Source organism: Papio anubis, chromosome 10 (genome assembly GCF_008728515.1).
Source record: "Papio anubis isolate 15944 chromosome 10, Panubis1.0, whole genome shotgun sequence".
NCBI lineage: Eukaryota > Metazoa > Chordata > Mammalia > Primates > Cercopithecidae > Papio > Papio anubis.
Genome location: NC_044985.1, coordinates 107,752,317 through 107,765,214, shown reverse-complemented (window position 1 = coordinate 107,765,214; position 12,898 = coordinate 107,752,317). Strand labels below are relative to the sequence as shown.

Here is a 12,898-nt window from a genome sequence, read left to right as displayed (position 1 = left end):
ACCTGTCTGTTCACATTACGTCTTAACTTGGTTGCCCACTGAATTCTAGTCGCGTAGATGAAACTCATTTATGCCAGGCACCGTGGCACACACCTGTAATTCCAGCACTTTGGGAAGCTGAGGCAGGAGGATCGCTTGAACCCGGGAGTTCAAGATGAGCCTCGGCAACGGAGTGAGACCCTCTCTCTACAAAAAAATGTTTAAAAATCAGCCAGGCATGGTGGTGCTCACCTGTGGTCCCAGCTGCTCAGGAGTGTGAGGTGGGGGCATCACTTGAGCCCAGAATGTTGAGGTGGCAGTGAGCCCTGATCACATCACTGCTTTCCAGCCTGGGGAACAGAGCAAGACCCTGTCTCAATAAATAAATATACGTATTGCCCTTGCCCATTTAGTTCTCAACCCATAGTTCCTTAGCAGCAAATGGCACCAATACTCACCCAGTTGCTTACGCCACCCTCCTTCCCCAGCTACGCTCTCCAAACTCCCTTTGGACTCCGGCCTAGAATGTAGAGTGCTGCACACGGCGGGGCATTTTGCTGTTGTTTTTTCAAAATGTCCATTTCAATTTCTACTAAAGTACAGTCTAAAAAGTTTCTTAAGTTCTCAGGAAATCCATATTTACTTGTAGTAGAAGGTAATTGGAGGGACTTTCATCTATGAAGGTTTTCTGATATTAAATATTTAAGATACCCTCCCTGATTGTACAAGCTGAGTTCCTAACATTTCAGTGAGCCTAGTTACGTCTTCCCTAGTAGCACTTAAAGTGGAAATCGGATTACTTCAGGGGCTTTCTGGAAAAACTGGGTCACCCGAAACACCACTTAGAGAAAGTTCTAAATCTCCTCCACATTTTTAATACTTGATTCTTCACTTATTATCTCCCACCATTCATCTAAGAGAAAATCCTTATTTTCTCTTTTTCATCTCTGCTCCTTTTCAGAGTTAATCAACATATTATACTTACGTTTTTTATACACTGCAGAAATGATCCTTGTTAAAGAATACTCAGTCTGCCTTCCAGAGGTTAAAGAATAGAGAGCATCGGGTAGGGGATTTCAAAGGGAAAAGCTCTGGGATGACGAGAGGCTCCATGCTCTGACACAAGGCTCCCAAGTCCCCTTCCTTACTTGATTCATTCTGCTTGGGAGTTATGCTTTTATCAGCTACGTAATATGCCATGTGGTTTACCTGGGTGGGCCAATTTTGTGTTTAGACTGTGAGCAGGGAACTCGCATTGCAAGAAGCGAGGTATTTTACACAGTGTCTTACATCACTAGATGGCAGTTTTTGCTGTGGCCCAGCTTATGCTGAGTTCTTGGTATGTGTTGTCTCATTGAATGTTCCCATTCTGTAAAGTAGGTGCCATTATTATAGCTTTTTACAGATAAACTAAGACTTGGAGTCAAGGAACTTGCCAAAGTCTCAGAGCTAGTGTGCTGCAGGTGCAGGATTTGAATACAGGTCTTATAACCCCAGATCTCGTGGCCTTGGCACGTGCCCTCTATAAAAGGATGCAGTGCTTGAGTGACCAGGTAGACAGAAAAGGTGTTATTTTATCTACCAGCTCCTCAAGGCACCAAATAAAGGTAAGTATGGACATGTCTGATGCACCCTGGCTACCACTGGTCATCAGCTTCTGTGGTCAGAAGCAGAAGGAGTGGGGGGAACTCAGTCATCAAGCAGAGGTGACTGGATGCAGAATGGTTCGTGGTTATTAGTGTTACTTGTCAGTTAATGATGGATCCAGCCAAGGATGGATTAACTGGTGAAGCTGGATGATATCTCTCCTCCCTCAAACACATTCCAGCTCATAACTTTTCATTATTCATTACTTCGATCCTTCTTAACAGAATAGTAAACATTTCTAGAAGCAGTTAACACCTCCAGGTCCTTATTTCATGCCCTGGAGCCATCACTTATTAACCACTTCCCAAATTTCACAGTTTCAGAAAATTAGCTCTGCCAGAATAGGGACTTAATGTTTTCTTCAAGGATTAAAGAGCTCATTAGGAAGTGATTTTTTTCTCACTTTCCCATTGATTTTTCTGTTTCTGCTGAGACCATTTTGTTATTCAGGCTAAGAGTAAAGACGAAGAATCCTCTCTTTCATTCTTAGGTTGCCGCAAGACAGAAGCCAGGCTCGGGTGAGAGTTTGAAGTACATGGGAGCTGAGGCAGGCTGCACCTGGGTTACTGAACAGCCCTGCAGGAAATGCAGTGTGCTAGGACCAGGAGAGCCCCAGTTCCTCTGCCAGTTGTCTATGTTGTTTCTTCCTTAGGGAAAAACTGTAGTGTCATCCTGTAGTGCCACATATTCTAATAACCTCACTATTTTTATCATATTTCAGTGTTCCTCAAGTTCACTCTCTTTCCCTCCCTTGGTGTCTTTCTCTTCATCTCTCCCTCTGTCCATCCCTCCCAACCCTGTTCTATGGAGAACTGGCATATTGAAGTTCCCTGTCTTAAAAGGCAGTGATTGGCACATGTCATCTCCAAAGAAAAGATCAGTGAAAATCATGCAGGAAACTTGCTTTCTCTCTTCTTGTTTGCTGAACTCCCGAGGATGTGGAATCTGTTTTGTCTGTAGAGCATCTTGTAGGTAGACTGCTTTCCATGCTGGCTTACATTATTCTTGGGTTTTCATTATTGAGTAGAAGTACCATAAAATATCTAAAACCCCAATGGTGATTCCTGGAATGGGTGAAGAGTGAATAGGGCAGGGTGGTGAAGTAGGAAGAAGACAATCCTTGGTCTAAACCTCCACATGAGCATAAGCTCTTCATGGTACTGAAGGGACTTTTTGACATATCTCATTGTATTTAAAAGACTGAAAACACATCTGTGTCATCGTAGTATGGATGAAAGTACAGTGACGTTTAATAGAACTCGATGTGCTTTCATAAGGAGCTTCATGAAGACCACGGCAGCCAGTTTTTCTGTTATACCCTAAGAGTTAGACTCTCCTGGCTCCTCACTTCTTAACCATGCATCCTTTGGAGGTTACTTCATTTCTCTAAAGGTGGCTTCCTCAATTGCAAAATAGCGCTTCTTATGCCTACCCCACGAGGTGCTGTAGATCCTCAACCTGTTGCAGGATATAGGCCTGGCACAGAGTGGGCCCTGTGGATGCTGTGTATCCCTCTCTCTCTTCACATGCACATGTAGGCTTATCCAAAATGAGGACTATAGGAAATAAAATTGCACCATGTTGGGATTCCTGCTCAATGAGTCAATTTTAGCTGGTCTTGTCCCCAACACAGCAAAATGGGTAATTACGTGAGATAATGGATATGTTAATTTGCTTTACCATAGTAACTATTTTACTATCTATACGTATCCCATAACGTCATATTGTGTACCTTAATATACACAATACAGTTTATTTTTAAAAAAAAAACTAAAAACAAAAAGGAATGATTCTAAGGCAGCTTAAATGTATTCTTTTATTCATGTAAGGGTCAACTTCTTGCAAAGCACTGAATTTTAAGTACTTTATGATTTAGTTAAATTCTCCTCAACAGAATTAAAGTGATTTCAGTGATACCCAAAGGCATTCTGTCTAGACTGAAGAAAGGAGAATTCTTCACCGGGAAAGGAAGAAATAATTGTCCTTATCTTTGTCCTTCTAAGGAAGCTATTTGTGGAAAAGGGAAGTTCTCCAACTGAGTTGCTCTCTGAAGCTATCCCGGTGGCCAGCAAGCACTCATGCCACTTCTAGAAGTCAACAAGGATACACTGAACCTGCTTCTGATTTCTTTAGGGTCGACAAGTGCCCCCAGTGATTTATGGTACAACTTCATTGAACTGCCCTACCACGGGGAAAGCATCAGCATGCTGATTGCACTGCCGACCGAGAGCTCCACTCCGCTGTCTGCCATCATCCCACACATCAGCGCCAAGACCATAGACAGCTGGATGAGCATCATGGTGCCCAAGAGGGTGCAGGTGATCCTGCCCAAGTAAGTGGCCCCTTCCCCTCAAAGAAAACAGTGGCATTGTTCAATCAGCAGCTGTTATGTCGGACACCAGACAACATGAGGCAAAAATATGGCACATCATGAAGCCTGTTCTGTTCTGCAGAAATTTCATGGTGAGATTACGAGGCCATGCTTTTCTAAACGCTTTTATTCAATGCCTGTGCTTCCTGTATGGTAAGATGTGGATCGTAAGAAAGGAGAGAGGGCAGCCTTGGTTTCTAAACCTTCACATGAGCATAAGCTCTTCAGGGTACTGCAGGGACTTTTTGACATATCTCATTGTATTTAAAAGACTGAAAATATGTGTGTCATCATAGTATGGATGAAAGTACAGTGAAGTTTAGTAGAACTCCATGTGCTTTCATAAGGAGCTCCATTTTAGTTTATTTATTTAGCTAGAAGTTCATGAAGACCACAGCAGCCAGTTTTTCTATTATACCCTAAGAGTAAGAGAGAGATGGAATTCGAGCTGTTACGACTTGAAGCCATGGGAAAAGTAACCCCAAATCCTGTATGAATCTTCATGTTCTAACAGGTCAGCGAATGCTTTGTCCAGAACTGTGAAGAAGCAATGAACGTTGTTCCCTTTCTATGAACTTCTCAACATTGCTGCCTTCCTACCATCCAGAGCTTTTAACAACCCAGGTCTTGGTGGTAGTGGAGAGTTCTAATAGCTTTTGATTCTTTGGTCACCGAGTTAAGTAATCAGAGTAACACATTCACAATAAGTGTTACTAATCCTTTCAAGATTTTTATTTTTATTTTTATTTTTTATTTTTTGGTAAAATAAGCCTTCAGGCAGGCAATGCTTGATATAAATAAATAAATAAGATGGTGGCATCATAGGTCTCAATGGGTGAAGAACAGGTTCTTAACCATTATAGCCCATCTGTGGTGAGAATCTGCCCCCCTCTCCTTGGTGCTCTTCCACAGGATGAGATCAAATCTGATAAAGCATCCTCTGATGATAGTAACTGACATTTACACATCTATATCCATGTATCCCCAAGGCCAAGTAGTTCACAAATATTCAGGAAACCTATGTTATACCCAAATATAATACCATGTCACCTATGCCTAATCTTTGCTCCTGTTTTAATAGTAAAATACTTTGAGAATCTCAAAAGGGGCTGGGCGCGGTGGCTCACGCCTGTAATCTCAACACTTTGGGAGACCGAGGCGGGCGGATCACGAGGTCAGAAGTTCGAGACTAGCCTGGCCAACATGGAAAAACCCCGTCTCTATTAAAAATACAAATATCTAAAACCCCTAGCCAGGCATAGTGGTGGGTGCCTGTAATCCCAGCTACTTGGGTGGCTGAGGCAGGAGAATTGCTTGAACCCAGGAGGCAGAGGTTGCAGTGAGCCAAGATCGCACCATTGCCCTCCAGCCTGGGCGACAGAGCAAGACTCTGTCTCAAAAAAAAAAGAATCCCAAAATGAACTATCAGGAATGTTTCTCCTCTCTTTTGACCATCTCCAATCCCAATAAGGATGGCAGGTCTTAGAGCAGCCAAGATGAATATGGAGAAACTTTAGCTGGATATGGGGAAGAATGACAGATCTTCCAGAGTACTGGGAACTTGTTAACACTCAGCCTCCACGTCAGTATAAAAGAAGTATGTTTATGTTTGTAGATCTTCCTAAGTATTGGAACAGGGGGCCAATTACACCTGAGGGTGGGAGTGCCCATTCTTGCCGTTAGTATGTACAACTCATTTTGCCAGCTGTTTGAGAGATGAGGTGTCCTTTACTTATCTAGTATTTAAATTTGGAATTCAAATTTAAGATGCAATTCAGATTGGTATTCAGATATTACTTTAAAAGAATCAGTTTGTAAACATGCACCGACTCTATCATGTTGCGGCATTTATAGCCTCGTGATTTTTTTCTCCATTTCTGCTTTCATGCTAGGTTCACAGCTGTAGCACAAACAGATTTGAAGGAGCCGCTGAAAGCCCTTGGCATTACCGACATGTTTGATTCATCAAAGGCAAATTTTACAAAAATAACAAGTATGTTCAATTTGAAATGTATTTGTATACTTGAAGAAAGTGTTACAAACTGAGACTGATTTGTTCAGAGGAAAAAGGATCAGAATTAGGAATGTGTTGCCCTAAAACTGTACAAGGTTTCGATATATTGCCAGATGATGCTGTTGACCTTTGTTTATTTATTTATTGACCTTCGTTTATTTATTTTTTTCTTTTATCTTTTTATTTCAATAGTTTTTGGGGTACAAGTGGTTTTTGGTTACATGGATCAATTATATAGCGATGAAGTCTGAGATTTTAGTGCACCCCTCCCCCAAGTAGTGTACATTGTACCCAATATTTATTAGTAGATTTTTAGCTCCTCACCAACCCACCCTCCTCCTTCTGAGTCTCTGTAGTCCATTATACCACTCTCTATGCCTTTTGCATACCCATAGCTTGTCTCCCATTTATAAACAAGAACATACAGTATTTGGTTTTCCATTCTTGAGTTACTTCATTTAGAATAATGGCCTCCAGCTCCATTCAAGTTGTCAATAATGCAAAAGACATTATTTCATTCTTTTTATGACTGAGTAGTATTCCATGGTATATACATACCTCATTTTCTTTATCTAGTCATTGCTCTCGACCTTAAATTTAAGTAAGCGTCCTTACATTTTGCACGTACATTTCATGGGAAGCCCCAGTGACTACATAAAGGAGTATTTCATGTATTGCTTTTATTAATATTGGCTCTGACTTAGATATTGTCGCTCTGTTTTCAAATGCCAACTTTTTCCTTTTGCTTGAAAAAATCAAGACTGCAGGCATACACTATACCCAGATATGTATTTTGGCATTTCATGCTCATTAATCTGAAACAATATAAATTCAAATGAATCTGATGAAAATTTTTCTTTGCCAAAGCAATTAAGGCATACTTTTCATTTGCCAGCAGTGTATGTACCTTTCTCTAGAGTTATGTTTGAATGGTCAGTCCTTTGTTCTTTAAATTTAGAACATAGCAATCTTTCCAAGGAAAAGTCATGGCTTGAACATGATTTGTACTCCAGTTTGCAAATAACCTTGAATGGTAAGAAATTAGCTCATTGCCTGCTTCAGTTGCGTGCTAGTAAACACCTAGTACCTGTTCTGGGGACAAACATGACTGCCCTGGTGAACCTGAGCTCCATGGATATTCTCATAGCCGTTAATCCCTCATGACTCAAACTCAGGCCTCCAGCCCAGCAGCATTAACATCACCCGGGAGCTGGTTTGAAATGCACAGTCTTGGGTGTAACCCAGACCCACTGAACCAGAATCCATTTTAACACAGTCCCTCAGCCCAGCAAAGACTGAGAAGTACCATTTTCATCTGCACGTTGCCCTTCGAGGTTATTCATAGCAGCTGAAATGCTAAATAGGGGGTATTCACAGGAAGAACCAGGTGCCCCACATTCTCCTGGAGAGTTCTCTTTAACACTGCATGTAACTTGGGCCCTATAAATGTGCATCTCAGTCACAATTTGGTCATATTAGAGCTGGGCATTGGTGCAGATAGTTCAAAAGCAGATGACACAAAAAGCACATTTTCCCTTTGCATCCAGACCTATGTCCCATCCAGACTCATGTCAACTTCAGTTTGCATTCTCTGTGAACGCTATACCCAATGGGTGCTGCTGGAATGGTCAGAATTTGCTGAGAAGTAAAGTGAGTTCACCAGAAGGTCCCTGAGACACAACTGCATGTATGCCTTGGCCCTTCCAGGAGAATCTAAACTCTTCTCTTGTTCAGCACTCTTCTCTCACTCCTATGCCCATGACATGAGTGGCTGTTGTGAAGAGCCCGGACTTACTCTGCCACTAACTAGCTGTATGATTGCAGGGAAGATTACTTCACATTCTAGGGCTCAGTTTCCCCATCTGTCAGTGCTGTCTGAAATCCCTTTTGCATCTGCATTCTGTAACTGAAAAATAATCTTGTTGCCTTGCTGCTTCCAGAAAACTGGGCTTCCTTTTTATAGCTCTGCTCTTTTCATTTTTTAAATACAATTCTAGTGATCAGAATTGAACTGATAGAGGCACTAAATCATTTGAGGGCCTGGGCCCCTCTCCAGAAGTGAGTATCACAGTTCACCTAGCAGGGACTGAAATTCACAAGTAACAGCTGTCTGCAGCCTTCAACACCAGGACTGTCAGAGGTCATGTCTTCTGACACTTTAAAAATTGGAATTTGCCATGGCTTTGAGCTTTGAGGTTACTTCCCCAACCAACCAATGGCCTGTCAATCAAACAAATGCTGATACTGTTTTATTTTCTGGAAACAGGGTCAGAAAACCTCCATGTTTCTCATATCTTGCAAAAAGCAAAAATTGAAGTCAGTGAAGATGGAACCAAAGCTTCAGCAGCAACAAGTAAGCACTGGGTCACGTGGCAGGACTTCCTCTAGCAGGGGAGCAGACACACTCCTGTATACTCATTGGTTGAGCAAATATGTAACGCACCCTCTTTCCAGCCAGGCACTGTGTGTGGGTTGACCCTCGGGAGACAGCAGTGAGTACAGACAGATTGAAGACCTGTAACCACAAAGCTCAGAATCTGTTTCATTAAAGAAAAGCATTTCAGGGAGAGAAACTCCTCTGGGACAGGAGTCAGCAAACTTCTATAAAGAGCCAGAAAGTATGTATTTCAGATTTGTGTGTCATACCGTCTCCATCACAGCTTCTTAGCTCTGCCATTGTAGCATGAAAACAGCCAACAACAATACAAGTAAACAGATGTGGCTGTGTTCCAATGAAACTTTATTTATAAAAACAGGATTTAGCCTGGGAGACTTGCCTTGAGGACAATGGTTTGCTGACCCCTGCTCTCAGGAGGATAAAACATGTTCTGGCTTCTTACTGGCAAAAAAAGACCAATCTTCAGATTTAAACATAAAATAAACAACAAATACTTAAAAGAAAATAGGCAATCAGGTCTATCCAGGATAAACTGAAGAATTCGCCAGCATCTGTTCAATTGTGGCAGGATTGTTTTACAGCCTTCCTTGATAATTAGAACATCCACATCTGCTTCCTCCTCAGTGGTTTACATAATGAAGGAGAAAACAGAACAATCGTAAGTCAGTTTTTTTCACCCCTCGTTATCTGTAGGAAATTAGATGAATAGATTTGGCCAACTCTCTGAGCCCATAAAGTGAAAATCTTAGCTACACTTGCAGCTGGGTCAAATATCCTGGTTACTGAAACATACCAGTTATACTCACAATGGATGTGTGACTGCCTTTCTCAAATAAATAAATATATATATATTTGAGACGGAGTCTCGCTCTGTCACCCAGGCTGGAGTGCAGTGGCCGGATCTCAGCTCACTACAAGCTCCGCCTCCCGGGTTTACGCCATTCTCCTGCCTCAGCCTCCCGAGTAACTGGGACTACAGGCACCCGCCACCTCGCCCAGCTAGTTTTTTTGTGTTTTTTAGTAGAGACAGGGTTTCACCGTGTTAGCCAGGATGGTCCCCATCTCCTGACCTCGTGATCCGCCCGTCTCAGCCTCCCAAGTACTGGGATTACAGGCTTGAGCCACCGCGCCCGGCCTCGAATAAACATTTTTAAAATTCCTTTAAAGTAGCATTTAAAACAAAGACCCTGGAATAAGAGGGTTGGAAATTTTAAGATGCTTTTTATCTTTTCTAGGTGATTTTAAGTAGTAACATCTAAAAGTCATTGACCAATTTTGCCGAGTGTAACTATCAGGACCAGCTACATAGTTTGTGGGGTCCTGTGCAAAATGAAAATATGGAGCCCCTTGTTCAAAATGTATTTAGAGTTTCAAGATAGCAACACCAGAGTATTAAACCCAGTGCAAGGCCCCATGTAACTGCCCAGGTCCTCCTGTCTTAGTCTGCCTGGGCTGCCATGACACAATACCATTGACTGGGTGGTTTAAACAACAGAACTTGCACTTCTGGAGACTGGGAGTTCAAGATCAAGCTGTTGGTGTTGGCAGGTTTGTTTCTCCTGAGATCTCTGGATCTCCAGAGGTTGCCCCTCCCTGTGTCCTCACATGGTCTTTTCTCCATGTGACACATCCCTGGTGTCTCTCCCGCTTCAAATAAGGACAACAGTCCTATTAGAATAGAACCCTACTTAACCTTCATTGCCTCCTCAAAGGCATTATCTCCAAATATAGTCATATTAGAGGTTTGGGGCTTCAGCATATGAATCTGGGGGGAGACACAGTTCAGTCCATAACACCTGCTATTTAATACTTGTTTTTAATAACCCTGGGAAAAGGCCTTGCTCCAGCATAACTGCAGGTGTTTCCTTTATAACATCAAGCCCAAGTGTTCAATACTTTATGGGGTTTGAGCAAGAGGACTGAGCCATTGCAACAGGCATGTGGTAGTAATGCCACACGCCTACCCTTCCTTGAGGCCCTGGCTCAGGCTTATTAAGTGGAAGCAAGCCTGGCAGACAAGGAATGACCAAGACCCATGAGCCTAAAGAAGTTTGCTTTCCAAGTCAGATGCCTACACCTGGTGAGTTGAATAGCAGAGGTAGTAGGTCCTGGATGAGTGGTCTACATTCCAGTGCAAAGGAAACCTAAATAGTGTGCCAAAGGAGAAGGCACAGACACGAAAGCTAAGAATTGGGCTGGGCCTTTATATACAGAAAAGATTTAGAGAAGCTAAACAGGACCAGGGGCCGGGCGCGGTGGCTCATGCCTGTAATCCCAGCACTTTGGGAGGCTGAGGCGGATGGATTACTTGAGGTCAGGAGTTCGAAACCAGCGTGACCAACATAGTGAAACCCCGTCTCTACTAAAAATACAAAAATTAGTCGGGTGTAGTGGCGCACGCCTGTAGTCCCAGCTACTCAGGAGGCTGAGGCAGGAGAATTGCTTGAACCCTGGAGGCGGAGGTTGCAGTGAGCCGAGATCGTACCACTGCACTTCAGCCTGGGTGACAGAGTGAGACTCCATCTCAAAAAAAAAGAAAAAAAAAAAGGAGCAGGGACTTTATCAGCAAAGCAGATGGTGTGAATAAAAAAATAGCTAATAATAACAATGAATATGCATTAGGTGTGTTTAGTGACAAACACTGTTCCAAGAGCTATAATATATCTTATGTCATTTAATTCTCATCAAAACTCTATGAGGAGTAAGTACGTTTATCAGAGATGGTGCTTCTGTAGAAGAGATGACACAGTAATGTAAAGGGCCTGGCCCAAGGTAGGCTTAGTAAATGGTGACCACTGAGCCTGTTGTAACATGGTCAGCCTATGGGACAAACATTAAGTGTGTCTTCAGACACCAGCCTCTGAGGCTCCATGAAGCTAGCTAACTTGCTGGCCTTATGCTTACATGGCCTCATGTAATGTGCACAACATATTTTCCTTTTCTTCCCATAGCTGCAATTCTAATTGCAAGATCATCGCCTCCCTGGTTTATAGTAGACAGACCTTTTCTGTTTTTCATCCGACATAATCCTACAGGTAAGTGACTCTCCTCTTCCATCATTCCCTCTTTGTTAGAATTTCAAAAGGTATCTTGCACTCTTCATTATATCCAACAGTGGTGCCCATAATCCATTTCCCTAATGTCAGTAGTTGCAAATGCTTCGAATATAACCACCCATGTTAAAGAGATAGGAAAACAAAGGCTGTGTTTACAGATGTGATGGAATCTTTTACACACTGACAAGATTCTAGGTTTTGCGGATTGTTGTTTTTAACAGAGAGGCTCAGCATCCCTTAGGAACACTTTTGACCTCTATTGACTTTTCCATATTTATATAAATGTGGTCGTTCAATTTTGCTAGAAGCTATATAACTTCAGCTTTTGTGTATTAGCCTGTTCTCACGCTGTTATGAAGAAATACCCTAGAGTGGGTAATTTATAAGGAAAAGAGGTTTAATTGACTCACAGTTCCACATGGCTAGGGAAGCCTCAGGAAACTTACAATTATGGTGAAAGGCACCACTTCACAGGGTGGCAGTAGAGAAAATGAGAGCCGAGCAAAGTGGGGAACCCCTTATGAAACCATCAGATCTCGTGAGAACTCACTCACTATCACGAGAACAGTATGGGAGAAACCGCTCCTATGATTCAGTTATCTCCACCTGGTCCTGCCCTTGATAAATGGGGATTATTACAATTCAAGGCAAGATTTGGGTGGGGACACAGAGCCAAACCGTGTCACTTTATAAGCCCACTCTATTGAAATACCTTGGGAACTGTTAATACAGTAGATTTTTGCTCTGGGAGTCATGGTTCAAACTTGGCTCTGGCCTTAAGCCTCATCTTTAAAATGAGGACAACAGTAGTGCTGACTGCTTATTACAATTATGAAGTATAAGTTTATCTTTGTAGAGAGGTTGGCTTCTTGTTGGTACAAGAGTAGGCACTAATATGTATATTTTAGCTTTTACTATTTTATGTAATCAGTAATACAAGATAGTTCCTTATCCTCTTATCTCATTGCATCTGTGATGTTCTAATTGGCATGCTCCAGAACTGAGCCAGCCAATGAGGGAGCTTCTGGCCACATGTGGCTACTTAACATTAACTTTAAAAATCCAATTTCTGGCCAGGTGCGGTGGCTCATGCCTGTAATCCCAGCACTTTGGGAGGCCAAGGCGGGTAGATCACCTGAGGTCAGGAGTTCGAGACCAGCCTGGCCAACATGGCAAAACCCCATCTCTTAAAAATACAAAAAATTGGCTGGCCATGGTGGTGGGTGCCTGTAATCCCAGCTTGTTGGGAGGCTGAGGCAGGAGAATTGCTTGAACCTGGGAGGCGGAAATTGCAGTGAGCCAAGATTGCGCTATTGCACTCCAGCCTGGGTGAGAGAGCAAGACTCTGTCTCAGGAAATAAAAAATAAAATTAAAATTCAATTTCTTAGTCACACTAGCCACATTTTAAGCACTCTCTGGCCACATGTGACTA

General features: G+C 42.5%; 1 protein-coding gene across 4 annotated transcripts in view; it reads left to right on the top strand.

Annotated features, from left to right (window-relative positions):
- Positions 1-12,898, top strand: part of SERPINE2 (serpin family E member 2) — a 65,493-nt gene that overhangs the window by 51,659 nt on the left and 936 nt on the right. For all 4 annotated transcript variants that reach the window (XM_003908010.3, XM_009183180.3, XM_009183181.3 and 1 more), the window contains exons 5-8: positions 3,760-3,958; positions 5,890-5,990; positions 8,278-8,364; positions 11,361-11,444. In XM_003908010.3, coding sequence (XP_003908059.1) covers positions 3,760-3,958; positions 5,890-5,990; positions 8,278-8,364; positions 11,361-11,444 — 471 coding nt within the window. The remainder of the gene's footprint in view (positions 1-3,759; positions 3,959-5,889; positions 5,991-8,277; positions 8,365-11,360; positions 11,445-12,898) is intronic.